The 24,300-nt window shown below is 44.0% G+C and overlaps 2 protein-coding genes across 2 annotated transcripts in view; one reads left to right on the plus strand and one right to left on the minus strand.

Moving 5' to 3' along the window:
• The window catches only part of LOC121275030 (glutaminyl-peptide cyclotransferase-like), a 44,193-nt gene extending 26,618 nt beyond the window's left edge, over positions 1 to 17,575 (minus strand). The window contains exon 1 of the mRNA XM_041182431.1: positions 17,483 to 17,575. Coding sequence (XP_041038365.1) covers positions 17,483 to 17,560 — 78 coding nt within the window. The 5' untranslated portion in view covers positions 17,561 to 17,575. The remainder of the gene's footprint in view (positions 1 to 17,482) is intronic.
• Positions 16,979 to 24,300, plus strand: part of mocs3 (molybdenum cofactor synthesis 3) — a 62,869-nt gene continuing 55,547 nt past the window's right edge. Inside the window, exons 1-2 of the mRNA XM_041182414.1 lie at positions 16,979 to 17,218; positions 19,463 to 19,598. Coding sequence (XP_041038348.1) covers positions 17,126 to 17,218; positions 19,463 to 19,598 — 229 coding nt within the window. The 5' untranslated portion in view covers positions 16,979 to 17,125. The remainder of the gene's footprint in view (positions 17,219 to 19,462; positions 19,599 to 24,300) is intronic.

Consider the following 24,300-nt stretch of genomic DNA (forward strand, 5'->3'; position numbering starts at 1 on the left):
TTTAATGTCTGTCATTGGGAAATTGTTGGAATCCATTATTAAGGAAGTAGTAATGGGGCATTTGGAAAGTCAAAATGCCATCCATCAGAGTCAGCATGGTTATATGAAGAGTAAATCGTGTTTGACTAATTTGCTGGAGTTCTTTGAAGACGTGACAAGCAAAGTAGATAATGGGGATCCTGTAGATGTAGTACATCTGGACTTCCAGAAGGCCTTTGATAAGATGCCACACAAAAGATTAATACACAAGATAAGACCACACGGAGTTAGGGGTTATATATTAGCTTGGATAGAGGATTGGCTTACCAACAGAAAGCAGAGAGTCAGGATAAATGGCTCTTTTTTCTGGATGGCAAGCTGTAACTAGTGGGATGCCACGGGGTTCAGTCCTTGGGCCCCAACTATTTACAATCTATATTAATGACTTGGATTAAGGGATAGAAGGCACTATAGCTAAATTTGCAGATGACACCAAAATAGGTGGGAAAGTAAATTGCAATGAAGAAATAAGAAATTTACAAATGGATATGGACAGGTTAGATGAATGGGCCAAAATTTGGCAGATGGAGTTTAACGTGGATAAGTGTGAGGTTATCCATTTTTGTCGGAAGGATAAAAAGGGGACTTATTATTTAAATGGATAGAAACTTCAGAATGCTTCAGTGCAGAGGGATCTGGGTGTCCTTGTGCATGAATCGCTGAAAGCTAGTATGCAGGTACAGCAGGTAATAAGGAAGGCAAATGGAATTTTGGCACTTATTGCTAAAGGAATAGAGTATAAAAATAGGGAAGTGTTGTTGCAACTGTGCAAGGCATTGGTAAGACCGCACCTGGAGTATTGTGCACAGTTTTGGTCCCCTTACTTGAGGAAGGATATGGTTGCATTGGAGGCGGTTCAGAGGAAGTTCACTAGATTGATTCCAGAGATGCGGGACTTGTCTTATGAGAAGAGACTGAGCAGTTTAGGCCTATACTCACTAGAGTCTAGAAGGATGAGAGGAGATCTAATTGAGGTATATAAGATGCTAAAGGGGATAGACAAAGTAGACATGGAGCGGATGTTTCCCCTTGTGGGGCATTCTAGAATGAGAGGCCATAGTTTTAGGCTAAGGGGTGGTAGATTTAAATCAGAGATGAGGAGGAATTACTTTTCTCAAAGGGTCATGAATCTGTGGAATCAGAGCCATATGGGTCATACAGACTCGAAACGTTAACTTGTTTTTCTCTCCACAGATGCTGTTAGATCTGCTGAGTTTTTCCAGCATTTTCTGTTTTTGTTTCAGATTTCCAGCATCCACAGTTTGGGTAGCAATCTTGGATAATGCTGGAATCATACCTGATTGTGCCTTCCAGCACAGGCCCGACTGGTGTTTGTGAGGTCAATGGGATGAGACCTCAAGTGAATGGGTCAAAAGGGTGGAAGCACCACTGTAGATACATCTGAGCAAAAGAGCTAATTCTTCAGGGATCCAGACCATTTGGATCCCACTTGTTGGGCTTACATATATCCTTGTGGAAGTCCGTATGCCAATTCCTGACTGAGGAGCAGGAACAGGGACACCCAGTGAAATTTTCCCTGAAACATAGAGGAAAATTTTGGAGTCAGCGAGTCCTCTCCACAGTTAAGGCAGGATCTTGACAGAATTTCAGGGCTAAAGTCTACAGCTGATTATATAACATTTCAAATCAGCGCTCCTACATTAAAAAGGATTTTCTACAAAATAATGTGCTAGAGAACATGACTGATATGCTGTTGGCCTTGTTTTTAAATTTAAATCCAGATAATCTCGTTGGAAATTTTAAACACACATGGCAGGTTAAGGAATCAAATTATTTCCACAAATAGCAAAATTATGAAGCATCAGATTTGACAGCAATTTTTATAATGTTGGGTGTTTTTCATCCATGTTGCCCCATCTCAAGGTATTTCACATATTCTGAAAATGCAGCAGAATTCTACTTTCAAATTAAACTCTTCCAGGGCTGCTGTCACTTTGCAACATTAAGATGACACTTAGTTGTTAATTATCAAAATAGTGTGAAGTGAAAAAAGACATCTTTGTGAAGGAGTAATTGGCAATCTGATTTGTAATTATTTGCCTGCACACAATGTAATGATATGAAGTGCATCATCAACTCACTTGCGTATGGTGTTTTTGTGACCAGAATTATTTTTTTTATATTCGTTCTTGGAATGTAAGGCCAGATTTATTGCTTTTTAAAATATTAGTTCATGGGATGTGGGTGTTGCTAGCCAGGTCAGCATTTATTACCCATCCCTAATGCTGAGACAGAATTTAAGAGTCAACCACATAGCTGTGGGTCTGGAGTCACTTGTAGGCCAGACCAGGTAAGGACAGCAGATTTCCTTCCCTAAAGGACATTAGTGTACCAGATGGGTTTTTGTGACAATTGTTTCATGGTCATTATTAAACTTTTAATGAACTCAAATTCCACCATTTGCCATGGTGGGATTCAAACCAAGGCCCTCAGAGCATTACCCCAGGTCTTTGGGTTAATAGCCCAGCAACAATACCATTATGCCATTGCCTCCCTCCAGAAAATGGGTTGTGAACCTCCTCCTTGAGCTCTTGGGTAAGGAATTGTTTTCTAATCCACTTCAGAGAGAAATTAAGAGTCAACCACATTAATGTGCAGCTAGAGTTATAGAGGGCAGACCAGGGAAGGAAAGTACGTTTCCTTCCTTGAAGGATATTAGAAAACCACCTGAGATTTTGTCAGTCCAACAGCTTCATGGTTTCTTTACAATGCCAGATATTTATTTTCAGATTTAAAAAGATGAATTAGAATTCTCAAAGACTGCCACAGTGGGACTTGAACTCAAGTTTATTATAATGTATTAATAATTACTAGTGCAGGCTTCTGGATTACTAGTCCAACAACATTATCACTATACACTAATGCTCCCCAAAATAGTACACAGGCTATTATTGTTGCTCTTCTTTGTCCCCAAAGAAAAATAAATGACCATAAAATTACTATAATGAAGATGCAGTCCCTTTAAGGAACGCTGCTTTGCTCCATTCCTCTCTGATCCTTATAATGTTTACAGTAAATTACTTCCTCAGGTGTTATATGATAGAAACCATATGTGCACTATGAAAACTTCATAAGCCATTTTTCACTGAAAGGACTTTGCTCATGAAATGTTTGATCAGCCAGTTTTGATGTGCTTAAAGGGCTCCCAGTTTTTGTTCTTGTGGGGTAGGTTTTATTAATTTGTGCTGACAAAGAGTTTAACCTGCTAGAAGGACATGTTAGGAGTTTGGATAGCAGCTGAAGTGCTCTTACTGAATGGCCATTCATAATTTATGACTTTGACTTGGATGAACTCAGCCCTGTAAACAATGCAGCATTGCAAATGATTGGGAAGAGGGAGTTGGGAGTAGAGGCAGCAGGTGATGTAGGGGTCCAGCAAAAGCAGGTACACGGATGCTCTCAATATTTGAGAAAAAGGAGTAGAAAATAGTTTGAATGATCCATGTGCTGGAGCAGGTAGGCCCTTGGCTCACTATTCAATCACAAGCCTCATTTACTTGAGACTGGTATACTGAAGATACCTGCTAGACTTTTCCATGTAGCTTGCCAGTCAAGTGGATTGGAAAGTGATTGGGATAGATGGATGGGGCTAAATGGGGAAGTGATCAGAAGGGAAGGAGGAAGCCAATTAAGGGCCATTGATGGTGCCAGTGGATTTCAGAATTTTTAAAGATACAACTTGCATTTGTATTACGGTTTTATTATTTAAAAATAGCCTGCTGTTAGAGGAATGAAGAGTACATGTGGAGATGAAATTACTAAATTACGCTTCTAGGTGAAGAATTGTAAAACCAATGAATCAAAACAAATTTTAAAAAACTTCTTCCCACACTCTAAACACTAAATACTTTTAAAACAAAAACATAAAGGACACACAATTTTGAAAAAAGAATCACCTTGTCTATAAAATTGAAAATTCAATGATAGAAATACCTGTAAGTGATTTTCCAATGCAAACCTGGCCTTCTTAGGGCTGGGGAAACTTCCACTTGGTCCTTGGATGCTGAGTATTTCCAGCTCCTGTTGAGAATATCTTTGTGCGTTGCATCATAAGAGTTGTAATTTTCACCTTGCAGGTACTTTTCAATCCTCTAACATCAAGCTTCTCTTTGTCCTCACTCCCTCTACTCCATTATTCGTTCAGCCACTGTATTTCTAGCCACTGGAATTACCTCCCCAGTTCCTTCTATCGTGCCACCATTCTCCCTTTTCTCAGAACCCTTTTCTTTGCCTTTAGTGCATGCCTGAATCTTTCCCCTATTCCTGTTTCATCTCTGATTGGCATCCATTGTTGTTCTCCACAACGTTAGGTGCTTTGAGACTTCTTCCTGTATGTGAAAAGTGTTACAGAAACACAAGTGTTGCTTGCTTATTGCTGATTAGTAGCTTTCCGATCTGTTGCGAGGAAAGAAGTTAATTTTTATTTCTTGGAATTTGTATTAATGGGATATTTTGAATCCATCAGTGCATTAACAGACAGTGGCTATATTCTCTATATTTGGTTTGAGATTAACATTTGGTTTGAGATTTGATGCTTTACAAAGCATTGACATTGGCCAAAAATTCTGCTAGACATACATCCCAATTTAAATAGTATTCACCAGTTCACTCATTCAAGTTATAAGACAATAATTTAAGCAATTGTTAAACAAACTGATCCTGTTTTACAACCACAGCAGTGTGCTTTAATGTAGAAAAGTGTACTAAGGAGCTTTACAGAGACATGTTCAGAACAGGAGGTTAAGAATATAAGAACAAAAGAATTAGGAGCAGCAGTAGGCAATTCAGCCCTTCGAGCCTGCCCCGCCATTCAATACAATCATGGCTGATCTCATTTCGGCTTCAACTCCAATTTCCCGCCCTCTCCCATAACCTTTCAACCTGTTTCTAATTTAGGAGTGTCCTAAGAGAGGAAAGAAAGGCAGAAAGGTGGGAAGGTTTAGGGAGGCAGTTCTAGACCTCAAAGCCCTTAGCATTTAAAGGCAGAGCCACCAATAGTGGAAAGATTAAAATCGGGGACGCTGAAGAGACCAAAATTATAGGAGTACAGATACCTCAGAGGGTTTTGAGACTTGAGGAGATTACAGAGATAGGGAAGGGTCAGGCCATTGGAGGGATTTGAAAATAAGGATGAGAATTTTAAAATTGAAGCATCCCTTAACCACTAGCCAATGTGGGTCAATGAGCACAGGGTTGATGGGCAAAAAGTGCTTGGAGCGAGTTAAGACACAGGCAGAGTTTTGGATAACTTCAAGTTTACAGAAGGTAGAGCATAGGAGGCCAGCCAGAAATGCATTTGAGTCAAGTCTAGAGGTAACAAAAGCATGAATGAGGGTTTCAGCAGCAGATTAGGTGAGGCAGGGACAGGGTTGAGTGATTAAAGAGGTAGAAGTAGAAATTATAGTAATGGCGCAGGTTTATGATCAGTAGTTTATCTCAGGGTCAAATATCACACCAAGGTTGCAAATAGTTTGGTTCAGCCTCGGACAGTTGCTGGAGAGAAGGATGGGGCTGGTGGATAAGGAATGGAGATTGTGGTGAGAACTGAGGCAGTGAGTCTTCCCAATATTTATTTGGAGGAAATTTCTGCTTATCTGCTGCTGGATGTTGGATAATTTAGAGGAAATCTGCAACAAAGAAGCATTGGAGTGGTCAAGGGAGGTGGTGATGAGGTAGAACTCATTGTCACCAGCATCCATGTGGAAACTGATGTTATGTTTTTGGATGATGTCATTGCGGGGCAGCACCAACATGAGACATAGGAGGCATCAGTGGTAACAGTGTGGGAATGGGAAGGAAGCTATTGCCTATGATTCTCTGGCTACAATTAGATAGATAAGAATAGCAAGGAAGTTGGTGGAAACTCAATGTTTAACTGAAAGACATTGCAAGTCATCCAAGACTGGATGTCAGGCAAGCAGTAAGGCAACAAAGATGCATTGTAGGAGTCAACTGAGAGATAGTGGAGACATAGAGCTGAATGTCGTCAGTGTATGTGTGTAATCTGACCCCATATCTTGTGAAGATGTCATCAAGGAGTAGCATGAGGAAGAGGGGAACAAGGATGAGTGAACAAATTGATCCTATTCTAGTTCATAGGAAAATCTGTAAACTTTGTCAATGATGTCACAATGTTATGTATTGTTATGATTGCTACTTCTCAGGTCACTCTGTACTACCAAAAAATATTAAGAAAGAACAGAAAACTCCACTTGCAGTAGATAGCATTCAGTACCTGTCGAAACTGAGAAAATGGTCGTCATGTGTTACACACTGTTCACATTACAAAGATAGATGCAGAAGTAGAAGAATAACTGTGTAGTTTTGTTTACTATTTTGTGTTTTTAGTTTGGAAAGTGTAAATGTTTTAACATTATGCTTCTACCACCCTTTCAGGCAGTAAGTTCCAGATTCCCACCACTCTCTGGGTGAAAAAATTCTTCCACACATCCCCTCTAAACCTCCTGCCCCTTATTTTAAATCTATGTCCCCTGGTTATTGATCCCTTCACCAAGGGGAAAAGTTCCTTCCTGTCTATCCTATCTATGCCCCTCATAATTTTTTACACATGTCCTCCCTCAACCTCCTCTGCTCCAAGGAAAATAACCCTAGTCTATCCAATCTCTCCTCATAAAACTCTCCAGCCCAGGCAACATTCTGGTAATCTCCTCTGCACTCTCTCTAGTGCAATCACATCCTTCCTATAACGCGGATTCCAGAACTACATGCTATACTCTAGCTGTGGCCTAACCAGCGTTTTATACAGTTCCAGCATAACCTCCCTGCTCTTATATTCTATGAATAATAAAGGAAAAAGTATCCCATATGCCTTCTTAACCACCTTATCTACCTGTCCTGCTACCTTAAAGGACAGGTGGACATGCACACCCTGATCCTCGGTACTTCCCAGGGTCCAACCATTCATCGTGTATTCCCGTGCCTTGTTTGTCCTGCCCAAGTGCATCACCTCACACTTATCCAAATTAAATTCCATTTGCCACTGATTAGCCCATCTGACCAGGCTGACTATATCCTCCTGTAATCTAAGGCTATCCTCCTCACTATTTACCACCCCACCAATTAAACTACTATTAAAACAAAGCTATATAGAGCAAGGTGGTGAAGATGTTGGGTTCTACTGCTGCATTGTGTGGGTTCATTGTTCTCTTAAAAATTTTAAACCACTGAGTATTCCACTTTTACTTCTTGATTTTGGGCAGGGGTTAGTGGCGGTTGGGGTTGGCGGGGGCAAGTGGTGGTGGTGCAGTGGGTTCTGCAGTTGATTTTTTGTAAGTTTAAAGACTTATAAGATTCTGAGGAAACATGTGGCTTGCAAATGATTTGAATACCAATTTATTCTGTTGATTGCAATGATCAAAGAATTAAAATAAGGAAGAATAACCACCTGTGCATTTTTGAAAAGGTTGGTCTGTTTTTAGCTGTTTGATAAATATCTTGATTATACTCACAATAGAAATGCAGGCTAGGTTACAGAAAGCATAAGAGAACAATGAACCCACACAATGCAGCAGTAGAACCCAACATCTTCACCACCTTGCTCTATATAGCTTTGTTTTAATAGTAGTTTAATTGAGAGAGATGAGGCAGGGTGGGGGTGGGGGCGGAGGGATGGGGGTGGCAGTGGGGGAGAGACAGTGGCAGCAGCAGTGTACTAGTATTGTCACTGGGCTAGTAACCCAGAGACCAGAGACTGAGGACTTGGGTTCGATTCCTAACACAGAGGGTGGAAGTTGAATTCAATCAATAAAAATCAATAAAAATAAGAATCTAATGATGACCAAGGTGTAAAAACCCATCTAGTTCAGTAATGTCCCTTTAGGGATGGAAACCTGCTATTCTTACCTGGTTTGGACTACATGTAACTCCAGATCCACAGCATTGTGGTTGACACTTAAATAGCCTAGCAAACTCAGCCTAGTCGACCCTGCAAAGTCCTCCTTACTAACATCTGAGGGCTTATGTCAAAATTGGGCAAGCTGTCTCACAGACTAGATAAGCAACAGCCTGACATTGTCATACTCACGGAATCGTACCTTACAGACAATGTCCAAGACACCACCATAACCATTCCTGGGTCTGTCCCACCAGCAAGACAGAGGTGGCGGCACAGTGGTATACAATCGGGAGGGATTTGCTCTGGGAATCCTCAATACTGACTCTGAAGCCCATGAAGTCACATGGCATCAGGCCAAACATGGGCAAGGAAACCTACTGCTGATTACCATGTACCACCACGCCCTCTTCAGCTGATGAACTCCTGCATGTTGAATGCCACTTGGAGGAAACACTGAGGGTGGCACAGAATGAACTCTGAGTGGGGGACTTCAATGTCCATCACCAAGAGTGGCTCAGTAGCACCACTACAGACTAAGCTGGCCAGGTCCTAAATGACATAGCTGCGAGACTGGGTCTGCAGCAGGTGGTAAGGGAACCACCAAGAGGGCAAAATGTACATCCTCACCAACCTTCCTGCCACAGTAGTATCTGCCCATAACCGTATCCATAAGAGTGATCACCACACAGTCCTTGTGGAGACAAAGTCCCATCATCACATTCAGGGTACTCTCCATCATGTTGTATGGCACTATCACCTTGCTACATGGGATAGATTTCAAAAAGATCCAGCAACTCAAGACTGTGCAGCTATGAGGCACTATGGGCCATCGGCAGCAGCAGAATTGTATTCAACAACCATCTATAACCTCATGACCCAGCATATCCCCAACTCTACCATTTCCTCCAAGCTAGGGATCAACCCTCGTTGAATGTACTCTGCAGGAGGGCATGCCAGGAGCAGCACCAAGCATACCTAAAAATGTGGTGTGTGTGTGGTGAAGCGACAACACAGGACTATATGCGTGCCTTTTATGACACAGCTGATGGTAAGGGCTGAGTTGTTCAAATCCCAGAGGGAAACTTGAAACAATGCAATGAGCCTCATGGTCGAGCACCATGCGTCCTCCATAGAGAGAGTGGCAATTCTCATGGAGAGGCTCCTCCAGGAGACCAATCAAGGCTTCCTGGGGATGCACTTGGACCAGCAAGCCCTCACATTGGCATTGATCTCAGCTGGTCAGTGCCAGGCTGGAAGATGGTCTGGGCACCTAGTTTCCCAGCTTGGTGCCCATCCATCTGTGGTGAGCAGGGAGGTCCGAAGCGACTTCACGTTGGTGCAGCAGCTGCCTGTTGTCTCTGCGGGCTCCTCTCAGGGCACTCCAGATGAGGGCAGCAGGTCCTCTACCCTTCTGCCAATGACTGTTGCATCCGATGAGGCTGCAACAACTGGGGAGATGCCAGCTGTGGACTGGCTGCTCCTTCCTAGGCAGGGCCAGCACAGGCTCCACGTACCATAGGACGGCCGCCAAGCACAGTGAGCAGGCTGTCTCAGATGCCATTGCCAGCAAAGAGACAGCACCTAGACGTAGCATCCGAAAGCATAAATTTAAGGCACTTTAGGCACATCACAGGTTCTTCACTGGTGCTTCGTGTTGCCCCTCAATGAGTCATGATTAATTGGTGTGGTGTTTAACACCTTTGTCATTTTGTTTCCTTAAGTTCATTTTGTTATATCATTAAATTTAAATATGTGACCATGGTTGAGGGTGCCTCTTTTCCTCTGCAGGTGGATGGTTACCCATGATGTTATGAGTGAGTTATGTCACATTGAGCTTTATTGACAAGGCCCTTAGTTAATGTTCCTATCCAGGCAGATTTAGCACTCAGGTATTGAGTATGGAGCCTGCAGCACAGGCTTTTGCGGGAGGTCCATCTGTGGTGCCCTTGCTGAAGGTTCGTGTCCCTGCCTCCCTGGAGTATGCCTAGGTCAGTGTCTACCCCTTCAGCATTTTCCTGTGGGTGCTCATCCTTGGATTCACTGCTGGACTCATCATGTGCAGCCGCAGCAACTGCGTCTACATCTTCTTCATCCACAGCGTCGCCCCTTTCCAACGCAAGATTGTGGAGAGCGCAGCATGCAACCACCAGCAGCGACATACGATCTGGGGGGAACTGGAGTGCACCCCCTGAGTGGTTCAGGCATCGGAAGTGCATCTTGAGAAGACTGATGATTCTCTCCACCACAGCCCTTGTGGTGCTGTGGCTCCTATTGTACCGCTACTCAGCTTCTGTTCTTGGGTGGCAGAGAGGCGTCTTGAGCCACCTTCTGAGGAAGTAGCCCTTGTCACCCAGCAGCTGTCCATCCAGCTGCACTGGAGCACTGAAGAGACCCGGCACCTGGGAGTGTCTGAGGATGTCGTAGGAGCTGCCTAGGTACTTTGCACAGACTTGAAGAATCAGCATCCTGTGATCACACACTATCTGCACGTTCATGGATTGGAAGCCCTTCCTGTTGACCAAGGCACTGGGCACACCTGCTGGCACCTTGATGGCCGCATGTGTGCAGTCTATTGCACCCTGGATGTGGGGGAAGCCAGCAATCGCTACGAAGCCTCTGGCTCACTCTGTCTGGCTGGCCTGGTCCCAGCGGTAGTGGGTAAACATCAATGCATGCCTGAATAGAGTGTCTGTCACCTGCTTGACACAAGTGTCGACAGCTGATTGGGAGACACCGCAAAGATCACACACCAAGCCCTGGAAAGAGCCAGAGGCATAGAAGTTGAAGGCAGCTATGACCTTTAGAGCCACTGCCATGGGGTGTCCACCCATATAGTTAGCGAAGATCTCAGGGCCTATCATCTGACAGATAGAGTTGACTGTCTCCCTTGAGAGACGGAGCCTCCTTTGGCACTGTACCTCAGAAATTTTGAGGTAGCTGCTTTGCCGCCTGTGTACCCTGGTAGCAGGATAGTGGTGTCTTCTGCGGCCCCTTACGCCTTGGACTTCCTATTGGCCCTGCACCTGTTGTGCCTGCGCCTCTCCTCCCAAAGGTGGCTCCCCGGAGGCTGAATGTGCACTACTGGCCTCTTCCCCCTTCTGGCCCTCCCTTCCTCCACAGAGCTGAAGGTTGTGAGTTCTATCCAAGCAGCTGGTATGAGCTGCAGTATTTCTGTTCACCCAGGCAAGTATCGGTAACTTTCCAAATTAAATATCTGACTGAGCACATTTGTGACCCCACTGACCCCACCCGTGGATGAGGCTTATACAAATGTGTTGTACCCGCCTGCCCATTGCGCCCGTGTGATGACCTGAAGATTGCACAGGCCTCGAAAAATCGCCATCAATTGGTGCCTCATCGGCCTTAAGTGCCTCGTTAATTAATGGTGGGCGCACATCGGAGATCATCGCATGCCCATCCACCGAAATATCACGATGGTGCACGGTGATGTTGGGACGCTTGCCCAACGTCAACACGCGTCATTTTACACGTCGATGTGTGGGGCCCACCCCCACACCCCAACGGGAAAACTCTGCCCATAGACACAGACACCACTAACTCTATTTTTAAAAAATAAAATTTTCAATAACATTATAGACATTAATCTCTTCATGATAGTGCCAAACAGCATAAGCTGCAAGTGATAGACAGAGCTAAGCAATTCCACAACCAACAGATCAGATCAGACATGCCACATTCAGTCGTGAATGCTGCTGGACAATTAGACAACTCACTGGAAGAGAAGGCTCCACAAATATCCCCATCCTCAATGATGGGGGAGCCCAGCAGCTCTATGTAAACGATAAGGCTGAAGCATTTGCAACGATCTTCAGCCAGAAGTGCCAAGTGGATGATCCATCTTGGCCACCTCTGGAGGTCCCCAGCATTACAGATCCTAGTCTTCAACCAATTCAATTCACTCCACTCCACGTGATATCAAGAAATGGCTGAAGGCACTGAATACTGCAAAGGCTATGGGCCCTGTTCCAGTACAGTTACAACACTGGCACCTACCCGGCTATGTGGAAAATTGCCCAGGTATGTTCTCTACATAAAAAGTAGGACAAATCCAATCTAGCCAATTACCACCCCATCAGTCTACTCTCGATCATCAGTAAAGCGATGGAAGGGGTCATCTACAGTGCTATCAAACAGCACTTGCTTAGCAATAGCCTGCTCACTGATGCTCAGTTTGGGTTCCACCAGGGACACTCAGCTCCTGACCTCATTAAAACCTTGGTTCAAAGATAGACAAAAGAGCTGAACTCCAGAGGTGACAGCATCAAAGCAGCAATTGACTGAAATGTGGCATCAAGGAGCCCTAGCAAAACTGGATTCAATGGGAATCCGGGGAAACTCTCCACTGGTTGGAGTCAAAGGAAGATGATTGTGGTTGTTGGAGATCAATCATCTCAGTTCCAGGACATCACTGCAGGAGTTCCTCGGGGTAGTGTCTTAGGCCCAACCATCTTTAGCTGCTACATCAATAACCTTCCTTCCATCATAAGGTCAGAACTGGGGATATTCGCTGATGAAGGCACAATGTTCAGCACCATGTGTGACTTCTCAGGTACTGAAACAGTCCATGTCCAAATGCAGCAAGACCTAGACAATGTCCAGGCTTGGGCCGGCAGGTGGTAAGTAACATGTGAGCCACACAAGTGCCAGGCAATGTCCATCTCCAACAAGAGAGAATCCAGCCACTGCCCCTTGACATTCAATGGCATTGCCATCACTAAATCCCCCACTATCAACATCCTTGGGGTTACCATTGACCAGAAATTGAACTGGACTAGCCATAATAATGCTGTTTCTATAAGAGCAGTCCAGAGGCCAGGAATCTTGTGGCGAGTAACTCCCCTCCTGATTCCCCAAAGCCTGTCCACCATCTACAAGGCACAAGTCAGGAGTGTGATGGAATACTCCCCACTTGCCTGGATGAGTGCAGCTCTAACAACACTCAAGAAACTTCACACCATTCAGGACAAAGCAGCCCGCTTGATTGTTACCCCATCCACAAACATTCACTCCCTCCAGCACCGAGGCAAGATGCACTATAGGAACTCACCAAGGCTCCTAAGACAGCACTTTCCAAACCCACAACTGCTACCATCTAAAAGGACATGGACAGCACACACATGGGAACACCACCACCTGGAAGTTCCCCTCCAAGACACTCACGATCCTGACTTGAAAATATGTTGCTGTTCCTTCACTGTTGCTGGGTCAAAATCCTGGTACTCCCTTCCTAACAGCACTGTGGGTGTACTTACACCATGTGGACTGCAACAGTTCAAGAAGGCAGCTCACTACCGCTTCTCAAGGGCAATAAGGGATAGGCAATAAATGTTGGCCTTGCCAGTGGTGCTCACATCCCTTGAATGAATAAAAAAAACAGATGGAGGCCCCAAGTGTTATGATTCCTCCAGAGTCCAGAACTGAAGCCTGTTCTTTCTGTCAGAGCAGCTCTGAAGCAAAATGAAATTGTCCTGTTCACACAAGCAAGTAGCAGTAAGTAATAAATTAAAGTTCCAACAACTCGCATTAGCGAGCCCACTCACCCCTCTTATCCCATCTGTGGATGAGGTTTTTAAAAATGTGGCCTACCCACTTGCCCGTTGCACCCGTGCGATGCACTGAAAATCGCATGGGCTTCAAAAAATCGTCTTCAGTTGCTGCCTCAAGGGCCTTAACTGGCCCATTAATTAATGGCAGGCGTGTCTTGGAACTGATAGCGGCCCGCCTTCTGAAATATTGCAATGGCGCGTGGTGACATCAGGACGCATGCCCAACGTCATTGTGCCTCATTTTATGCGTCAGCGTATTGGGCCGCCCCCGCACGCCGACTGGAAAATTCTGCCCATGAAGTTTTATCATGGGAATGCCACTTGATCAATTGTTTTCTCCAATACATTTTTGGCAATCAATTGTGGCTTTAGTTAACTTCAGCTGTATCTGATACCTTTACATGCAATCTTGCCACTGTTTTATACTTTATGGAATATTTATTGTTGAGGCTACTTTCCCTACGACCTTTATTAAAACATTCAGATTTTAGCTTACTCTCCTATTTATGAAAAGGACATAAGATTTTATGACTATATATTTAAATAACTTATTACTTATTTCCATCAATCAGCACATCCCAATCTCCATTTCTGAAGCCTTTCTTTATACCTGAAAATTTAGCCCATTTTTACAGCAGGTACCAAGTTGTCTACTGTAATAATTTTCACAACCAAATGAAATCTAGTGATATGATGACTATTGATATGAATTGAGGGTTTGTTAGGACATGGAATGTCCCCACCAGAAACAGTGGCAGGAATAGAATCCATCATGTTTCATATCTGAAATTAAAAAAATAGAGGAGTATGGGGATTGGGATGGCGTGGGGTGTTCTTTCTGACAGCTGTGCAGTTACAATGATGGGCTGAGTGGCTTCCTTCTGTGCTGTGAAATTCTACAGTTCCCCATGGAAATCGGATATCTCAGGAGTACTGCTACTGATTAAATCTGTTACTTCCCAAAATGTTGAGTAAGGAAGAAATTCTTGCCTGCACCTGCCATCCTATCTATTGAATAAGGTAACACACCCTAATTTCTGCCCAATTATCATTGTTTCATAATATACATTGCCTTTTCATTTTAGGTATTTTGGTTGTGCTTCAAATAGGATAAGTGAAATGATTGACAACATTTCTGGGGTCTAAAAAAACCTCTATACTCCTGAAGCATTTGTCTTTACATGACCCAAGTCTTGATCCTTATAAAATATTTATCAGGTTGGGAAACCTAAAGAGGTCGCAGCCCTGGCACTGAGATCCTATAATAGAGGCCATTGCCTGATTCGCTCCTGCTTGCGATAACACAAAGGAAGAAAGGGCATTAATTGAAAAGCAGAATACATTGTTCTTTCTGAGGGTATGAAGGCTTGAAGTGGACTGACGACCTCAACCCAGTGCTAGGGTGTGGGATTTACCTGCAGCATGTGCTTCTCTCCCCTGGTGAGCTGGTGGCACACTCCTGTACACCACATGCTGCTGCTATGATGGCTACCCCTTGAACACTTCCAGTTGCCAACTACATTGCAATGCCAGGAGGCGCCCCCCTGGGTGGAGACCGTTGTCAGGGTCGGCTCACTCCTGAAGGAGAGGGCCCGTTTCCTGGATACAAATGGGTCTGCCACAAACACACACACTCACTCTCTCACTCCCCTCCCCACCACGCACACACACAGCAGTCAGCCTCTTCCTCCCACGCAGCCCCACCCCCGATCTTGGGTGTGTTTCACTCCCAGGCCTCCCAGCCAGCCTCTCGTCTGCGGGGCCCAGGGCCCCGCAGCCAGCCTCTAGAGTTCCCCGGGGTCCTGGGCCTCCGTTCCCCCACACTATGCTCCCTGAGCACTGGTTGGAGGTGCGAGAGTGCTGCTCCGCAGTGCTCCGGCAGCATTACACCACTGCTGCAATGTCCAGGGTTTCAACCTTTAATTCCGGGGCAATCTTGGAAATGACAACCCAAACTGCGGCTTAGGATGGACGCTTGAGCTGTGGCAAGTTTTTAAAAAGACCATTCCACTGATTCAGTATTTGAAGTTTGAGATATGCGTTGAATTGAAATGCTACTTTCTAAACATTAAATTTGTAATTGTTTATAAAAGTGAGACCACAGGAAAAGTGACTGTGTTACTCGATAACAGCAGAACAATGGGGAGAAAACCCAGGGTTGCCAACTGTGATTAAATGTATTCCTGAAGTCTTCATCAGATTACTTGCCTTACATTCCAGCCACTTGTCAGCCAATACATCATTCTTGTGACACACTGCCTACAACAAATACTGCGGTGCTGGAAATCCAAAGTAAAAACAGGAAATGCTGGAAAAACTCAGCAGGTCTGGCAGCATGAGCGGACAGAGAAACAGAGATAATAGGTAGGATTTTGCCGTTGGTGGGTGTTATCGGCAGGGGTGGTTGGGCAACTGCCCGCCGCCCGCGATTGGCTCCACTCTGCGATTTCATGCAGGTAGGCCAATTAAGACCCAGCCTGCGTGAATCGCAAGTGGCAGTGTTGAGCACTGCCTGTATGGCTGGGGGTTGGAGGGATAGCTGGGCTTAGTGCGCAGTTCATGCATGCGCGCAAAAGAGCGCTTCAGTCTGCCTGAGGCATGGAGCTGCCTCAGGGAGATTGAAGCACTTTTCAAAAAAAAATTAATAAAGACAGTAAAAATTTAATAAAACCTGTTTCCTCATGTGACTCTCACATGAGATGGGACATGCTTTTAATTCCAAAATAAAGTTTTTATTTAATGTTTATTTGCTTTAGGAAACCTCATCCAGCTCGTGGATGAGGTTTCCTAAAAAATGTAAAGGCCGCTTGGCCTTTTCGCTTGCCCGCCAGCCATAAGGTTGGATGGGCAGCGTAAATTTGAATTTAATTAACTTGTTAATGGCCTTAATAGGCCTTTTAATTATCGGTGGGCACGCTGCCGACTCCAGCGCGTCTGCTGAACGAAATATCATGCAGACGTCGGGACACACGGCCGACGACATCGTGTGTCATTTTACGCTCTGGCATGTCAGGCGTGCACATGCATGCCGAGCGTAAAATTCTGCCCAATGTTTCAAGTCCAGTATGTCTTTGCTTTGGAACTGTCATTACCAAATTGTATGATGCTTGACTGTAAGCCAAACAGCCTTTCTCCCTATTTCCAATATCTTTATATCTGGTAAAATGTTCAAAGAAAGTGAAAAAAATCGTTTTTTAATAATGCCCCGATTCTTTTTCCAGGGTTGCACAGAGCAATGTCCTGAAGATTTCTTCAATTCCTGGAGGAGAGCAAGGGATGGAAGTTGGCGTCGGTGAGGTGGGCGGGGCGGCCACCTTGCCAAGGGAATTACAACGCGGTAGGTGGCCATTTTTGTAAGGGCCTCACAAAGCGGTAGGTGGCCATGTTTGTAAGGGAGGCACTGCGGGGCGGGCGGCCATCTTGATAATATATCAGCTGTTGGTTTGCGCGTCATTACGGCAGATTTGCTGGCGAACCGGCGGCCATCTTTGTAAAGGGGGTCATTCTCGCGGAGATCGGCCATATTAAGAACAGGCAGTTTTTGGTGTGTTGCACTGTTTCTGGTCCTCCAGCTGAGTTCTGGCTTAAAGTCGGAGGGGCACGTAGCACAGCGCGATTTAAGTAACCGTTTTCCTCCCTGACCATGGAGGCGGAGATGGAGAGGCTGAGGGATGAGCTGCTCAAGAAGCAGCAGGAGGTGGAGAGGTTGAGGGCAGCGGTCGCACACCTGCAGCAGGTACAGAGTATTCGCTCCATCAGACTTTACTGAGAAACTGTCTTTATTTCATCCTTAACATCAATGCCCCTACTCCGAGGGAAGACTAAATGCAACAAACGATTTTAATAAATATTGGAAATAGGTTCCTCCTGTTTCCTCTCGATCCGTCTGAAAACTGAAGTTGAATAGAGATATATAGGGCAAGGTTAAGATTACACACCAAGTCAGATGGATGGAGTTGAGATACAGATCAGCTATGCTCTAATCTAACGCTGGAATTACCTTATAAAGCTGAATGATTCCTGTCTCTATAGTTCTTCCACTGTGTTGTTCAACTGTTTTGCATGGGAACACCACCATCTCGAAGTTCCCCTCCAAGCCACCCACCGTCCTGACTTGGAGATATATCACCGTTCCTTTTACATCACTTGATCAAAATCCTAGAACTCTATTCCTAACAGCACTGTGGGTGTATCTACACCACATGGATTGCAGCAGTTCAAGAAGGCAGCTCACCACCACCTTCTCAAAGGCAATTTGGGATGGCCAATAAGTGCTGGCCTAGCCAGCAATGCCCCCACCCCCATGGATTAATAAAAAGAACCTGGCTGTTGTTGGACAAGAACTTAATTTATCAGCAAGACCTAAGCCATTCTGTTTTTCCACCTAAAACACTCCTGGCCCTTTCAGGTTTATTCTTCAGAATGAATTCAGCATATTTTGCCCTCAGCAGAATTTAAAGCTAGACATCCTTGCCACTATCAAGATTGCCTATTTCAAACCTTAGCATTGCCCTTCCTCAATCATAGTTCTACTAAATGCATTGTCGCCTGCAGAGTTCACCTTGTTGCCTTCCTGAGTTTTGCTCATCCTCAACTTAGCTGCTTGCATCCTTTCCCACACTTAAGTCCCATCCCCTCCTGTTCTCTGTTATCCAGTATATTAGCCACACATAAGATAAAAGCAAAATACTGCGGATGCTGGAAATCTAGAACAAAAACAAAAATACCTGGAAAAACTCAGCAGGTCTGACAGCATCTGCGGAGAGGGATACAGTTAACGTTTCAAGTCCGTATGAATGAATGATGACTCTTCTGATGAAGAGTCATACGGATTCGAAACATTAACTGTGTCCCTCTCTGCAGATGCTGTCAGACCTGCTGAGTTTTTCCAAGTATTTTTGTTTTCGTTGCATTAGCCACACATGCAAGTTTGTGTTTGTTGTCTATGCTGTATTTCATCAGTTACTGTTAAATTATTATTTGCTAACATGGGTGAAAATGCCAAACTACAGCACTGTATAAACTATAGTAACATTTCATGGAAGTGGAGCTGTCAATGTGGTCAACTCTGATCCAAACCAGCAAGAGAAAGCAAGTCCAACCAACAAGGCATGTTACAGCAAAGGGCAGCTAATCACTTTCTGAATGGAGAACGGGGGTGGATCTGGTGGGTCTCGTTGTGTCAAGCAGTGTTCTCAGTAATTACCTTGAAGTCAAAATACTGTTTAATGTTGCTGGACAAAAACCTAGAGCTGCACTAACATGTGCTGTGTCTAATAAGAATTCCAAACTTTGGTGAAAGAGAAAATCTGGAAAGTTTTTTCCCCAAATGATGTAGATGTTAAGTAAATGTACACGTGAAGTGCATGCAACTTTATTTTGTGTAAAGTGTTTTCTACTAAAGTTAGTGCATGGGACTATAGTGGTATTTGTGGCTTATCAGCAATTCCTATTGAACAATACTATCCTGTTATCCCTGTGCTTGCAAATCTTAATTGCTCCCTATCTGCCTAAGATGAATTTCAAAACCCTTGTCTTTGATAATTCCTCTATGGTCTAGGCCTCCTTTACCTCTGCAACTTTCATTTTGTTGTATGTTTTTGCATATGCTTTTCAATTATTTGACTTTTCTGGTTCCCTGATGGTGTAACAATGCAGTGTATTCCATCATTTCAAATTCATTTTGTGCTTTTTTTCTGTCCAGATATGACTGAAAGTATCAATTCAAGTAGGTTTAGGCATGTTAAAATATTCATCTTGGTCATTTCAATTTTGGGTAAAATAATCTGCAATGGATATTAAAGGATTGATGTGCTAGACTGGGCCACATATCATTTTTAAACAAAAAAAGTGCTGGCAGTATTCAGGCCAGGCAGAATCTGTGGAGAGAGAAACAGAGTCAGGGTTTCAGGTCAATCACATTTTTCAGAAATTATTTTTCTTCTTCTTCCAGTTTGGTAAATATCTGTTTTCTTTTCAGAACTCTCAGTCTGAAAATACTGTTACGTTAGTTAAGCAACTGACCAAGGTGCCTCCATTGGAAGAAAAACTTCTCTCCAAAGAAGAGATCATGAGGTACAGCAGACAGCTTGTCATTCCAGAGTTTGGAGTCAAAGGTATTGGCAGAGACATTAGAATGAATGTAAATTATATAGTTTCATATATAATGCATTAAGACTATGAGACCTGGTGGTCATAGTACTGGACTAGCAACCCCAGAGATCATGAGTTAATCCCGCCATTGGAAAGTTGTGCAATTGAACTCAATAAATTTAGTAATTTGTGGCCTAGCAAGTGAAATTGGAATTCAGTTTGAGGAGCTTTGAAGTTCAAAGCTGCTTGAAACAACTCTGGTACAACACATCGGTAATCCCCACTTAGCCATCTGAATCAACATTGTATATAATGGTGCTGGTGGCAAATGTGGACCATATTTAACTGATGCTCTTACTATTAAAAGCAAATTTGTTTTCTCTGTTGACAGTTACGTTGTAACTAGTAAATTGTCCATCCCTGAAAAACACATTTCAAATTAACTTTTTAATAATGGATGGTGTAGCAAGATATTGCCAAAAACCTTTTAGTGAGGACAGAGTTCCGTCAAGTTTATCAGGTTGAAGAGCTTCAACCTGCTTCCATGCCTGCTTAAACGACCAATTTCAGAAAGGGATAGTGCGTTTGAATGATAGTGCGTTTGAATTTCTGCGTGAGGACCAGACTTCTCGTTGGTGCCTTAACCAGGGTAAAAGATCCATGAGCAAAGTAACATTGCTGCTTTTACTCATTATGTACTTTTTGCTTGAAAACAGAATTATGAGGTGCAGCTGCAGAAACTTCCCTATGAGGGCTACAAACCTAGAGATTTTGATTAAGCATTGTAGCCTTGTTCTTCTGGAGGACTGACTGCTTGGCCGACATTTTTGATGTGAGAGAACATATGAAATAGGAGCAGAAGTAGGCCATTCAGCCCCACAAGCCTGCTGTGCTATTCAATCAGATCATGGGTGATCTGTTTGTGTTTCAAATTACGAATTCCCATCTACCCCTATAATCTTTGGTTCCCTTGCCTAACAAGAATCTGTCTACCTCTGCCTTAAAAATATTCAGTGACCCCACTTCCAGTGCCTTCTGAGGCAGAGAGTTCCAAAATCGCACCTCCGATAGAAAAATTTTCTCCTCATCTCTGTCCTATCGGGGCAACCCCTAATTTTAAAATAGTGCCCCCTTGTTCTGGACTCACCCACAAGAGGAAACATCCTTTCAACATCCATCTTGTCAAGGCCATTCAGGATCTTACATACTTCAATCAAGTCACCCCTCACACTTTTAAACTCGAGTGGAAACATGCCCAGCCTGTACAGCCTATCCTCATAAGACAATCCGCTCATTCCAGGTATCAATTTGGTAAACCTCCTCTGAATCACCTCCTTATATCCTTAAATAAGAAGACCAAAACAGCACACAGTATTCAAGGTGTGGTCTTACCAAAGCCCTGTATAACTGAAACATAATACCCTTATTTTAATCAAAAACAGAAAATGCTGGAAAAACTCAGCAGGTCTGACAGCATCTGTGGAGAGAGAAAAACAAAGTTAAAGCTTCGAGTCCGTATGACCCTTCTGCAAAGAAGGAGGCCATTCGTTTCAGATTTCTAGCATCCGCAGTACTTTGCTTTTACCCTTATTTTAATGTTCAATTCCTCTCATATTAAAGGATAGCATTCCATTCACCTTCTTGGTTGTGTGTTGTACCTGCATACTAACTTTTTGTGACTCATGCTCTAGAACAGCTAGATCTCTCTGCACCTTGGAATTTCTGCAGGCATTCTCCATTGAAGTAATACTCTGCTTTTTTATTCTTCCTGTCAAAGTAAACAACTTCAGATTTTCCACATTATACTCCATCTGCCAGATTTTTGCCCTCTCACTCAACCTCACAGAATCATAGAATTGTTATGATACAGAGGGAGGCCATTCGGCCCATTGTGTCTGCACCGGCTTATGAATGGCCACTATGACTTAGTGCCATTCTTCTGCATTTTCCCTGTAATCCTGCACTTTGTTTCTATTCAAGTAATCACCTGATGCCCTCTTGAATGCCTGGATTGAATCTGCCTCCACCACACTTCCAGGCAGTGCATTCCAGACCCGAACCACTTGCTATGTGATAAAGCTTTTTCTCACATCGCATTTGCTTCTTTTTCAAATTACTTTACTTTAAATCTGTGCACTTGCGTTCTCGATCCTTTTATGAGCAGGAAGAGTTTGTCCCTATTTACTCTGTCAAGCCCCTGCATGATTTTGAACACCTCTATCAAACCTCATCTTAACCTTCCCCTCTCCAAGGAGAACAGTCCCAACTTCTCCAATGTATCTTCATAACTGAAGTTTCTCATCCCTGGAACTATTCTTGTAAACCTCTTCTGCACTCTCTCCAAAGCATTCGCATCCTTCCTAAAGTATGGAACCCTGAACTGTACATAATAATCCAGCTGAGTTCTATCTATCCTTGACCTCTCTGTCTCAATTTCTGTGATAGACTGTCCACCAATATCCATTACAAGTCTACCGACTCCCACAGCTACCTTGACTACAGCTCCTCACACCCCGCTTCCTGTAAGGACTCCATCCCATTCTCTCAGTTCCTTCGCCTCCATTGCATCTGTTCTGATGATGCCTCTTTCAAAAACAGTTCCTCTGACATGTCCTCTTTCTTCCTTAACCGAGGTTTTCCACCCACGGTGGTTGACAGGGCCCTCAACCGTGTCCGGCCCATCTCCCGCGCATCTGCCCTCACACCTTCTTCTCCCTCCCAGAACCATAATAGGGTCCCCCTTGACCTCACTTATCACCCCACTAGCCTCCGCATTCAAAGGATCATCCTCCGCCTTTTCCACCAATGGCATGATGCCACCACCAAACACATCTTCCCTTCACCCCCCGGCGGCATTCCACAGGGATCGTTCCCTCTGGGACACCCTGGTCCATCCTCCATCACCCCCTACACCTGAACCCCCTCCCATCGCACCTTCCCATGCAACCACAGAAGGTGCAACACCTGCTCCTTTACTTCCTCTCTCCTCACCCCAAGGGCCCAAACACTCCTTTCAAGTGAAGCAGCATTTCACTTGCACTTCCCTCAACTTAGTCTCCTGTATTCGTTGCTCCCAATGCGGTTTCCCCTACATTGGAGAGACCAAACGCAGACTGGATGACCGCTTTGCAGAACACCTTCGGTCTGTCCGCAAGCATGACCCAGACCTCCCTGTCGCTGGCCGTTTCAACACTCCACCCTGCTCTCATGCCCATATGTCTGTCCTTGGCCTGCTGTATTGTTCCAGTGAAGCTCAACGCAAACTGGAGGAACAGTACCTCATCTTCCGACTAGGCACTTCACAGCTTTCCGGACTGAATATTGAGTTCAACAATTTTAGATCATGAACTCTCTCCTCCTACCCCACCCCCTTTCCCATCCGCGCCCCCCCCCACTTCCAATAATTTATATAGATTTTTCTTTTCCCACCTATTTCTATTATTTTTAAATGTATTTCCATCCATTGTTTTATCTCTACCTTTTAACCTTTTTCGATTTCTTCATCCCACCCCACCCCCACTAGGGCTATCTGTACCTTGCTTGTCCTGCTTTCTACCCTTAATTAGCACATTCTTTAGATTATATCACCACCTTCAACACCTCTTTGTCCTTTTATCTGTGACATCTTTTGGTTATCTCCACCTATCACTGGCCCTCTATCCAGCTCTACTTGTCCCACCCTCCCCTTAAACCAGCTTATATTTCACCTCTCTTCTATTTTTACTTAGTTCTGTTGAAGGGTCATTCGGACTCGAAATGTTAACTGTGCTCCTCTCCGCAGATGCTGCCAGACCTGCTGAGTTTTTCGAGCTATTTTTGTTTTTGTTTTGGATTTCCAGCATCTGCAGTTTTTTGCTTTTATCTATCTATACAAGTTTAGCATAATCTCCTTGTCTTGTACTCTAGGCCACTATTAATAAAGCCTAGGATATTATATGCTTTATTAACTGCTCTCTCCATCTGTTCTGCCACCTTTAATGACTTATGCACACATACACCAAGGTCCCTCTGCTCCTGCACACCCTTTAGAATTGTACTTCATATTTTGTATTGTCTCTCCATGTTCTTCCTACCAAAATGGATCATCTCATACTTCTCCATTTTGAACTTCATCTGCCAACTATCTTCCCACTCCACCAACTTGTCTATGTCCTTTTGAAGTTCAACACTGTCCTTCTCACTGCTTACAATCCAGTTCACCTATCTATCTGTCTGCAAACTCCATATGTCGTCTTCTCAACATACTTTCCTAACTATCTTTGTGTCGTCTGGAAATTTAGCTACCATGTCTTTGCTCCCGTCATCTAAGTCATTGATGTAAATTTTAAAAAGTTAAGGGCTCAGCACAGACCTGCGGGACTCCACTCGTCACATCCTGCCAATCAGACAAAGACCCATTTATACATACTCTGTTTTCTGTCAGCCAGCCAATCTTCTATCCACGCTAATATGTTACCTCACACCATGAACCTTTATTTTTCACAATAACCTTTGAGGTGGCACCTTATCAAATGCCTTCTGGAAATCCAGGTACAGTACGTCTACAAGTTCCCCTTTATCCACAGCACATGTTACTCCTTCAAAGAACTGTAATAAATTGGTTAAACATGATTTCCCTTTCACCAAACCATGCTGACTCTTTCCGAATACCTTGAGTTTCTCTGTGTCCAGCTATAACCTTTTTAATGATTGATTTTAATATCTTCCCCGTGACAAACGTCAAGC

This window comes from Carcharodon carcharias, chromosome 2 (genome assembly GCF_017639515.1).
Source record: "Carcharodon carcharias isolate sCarCar2 chromosome 2, sCarCar2.pri, whole genome shotgun sequence".
Lineage (NCBI taxonomy): Eukaryota > Metazoa > Chordata > Chondrichthyes > Lamniformes > Lamnidae > Carcharodon > Carcharodon carcharias.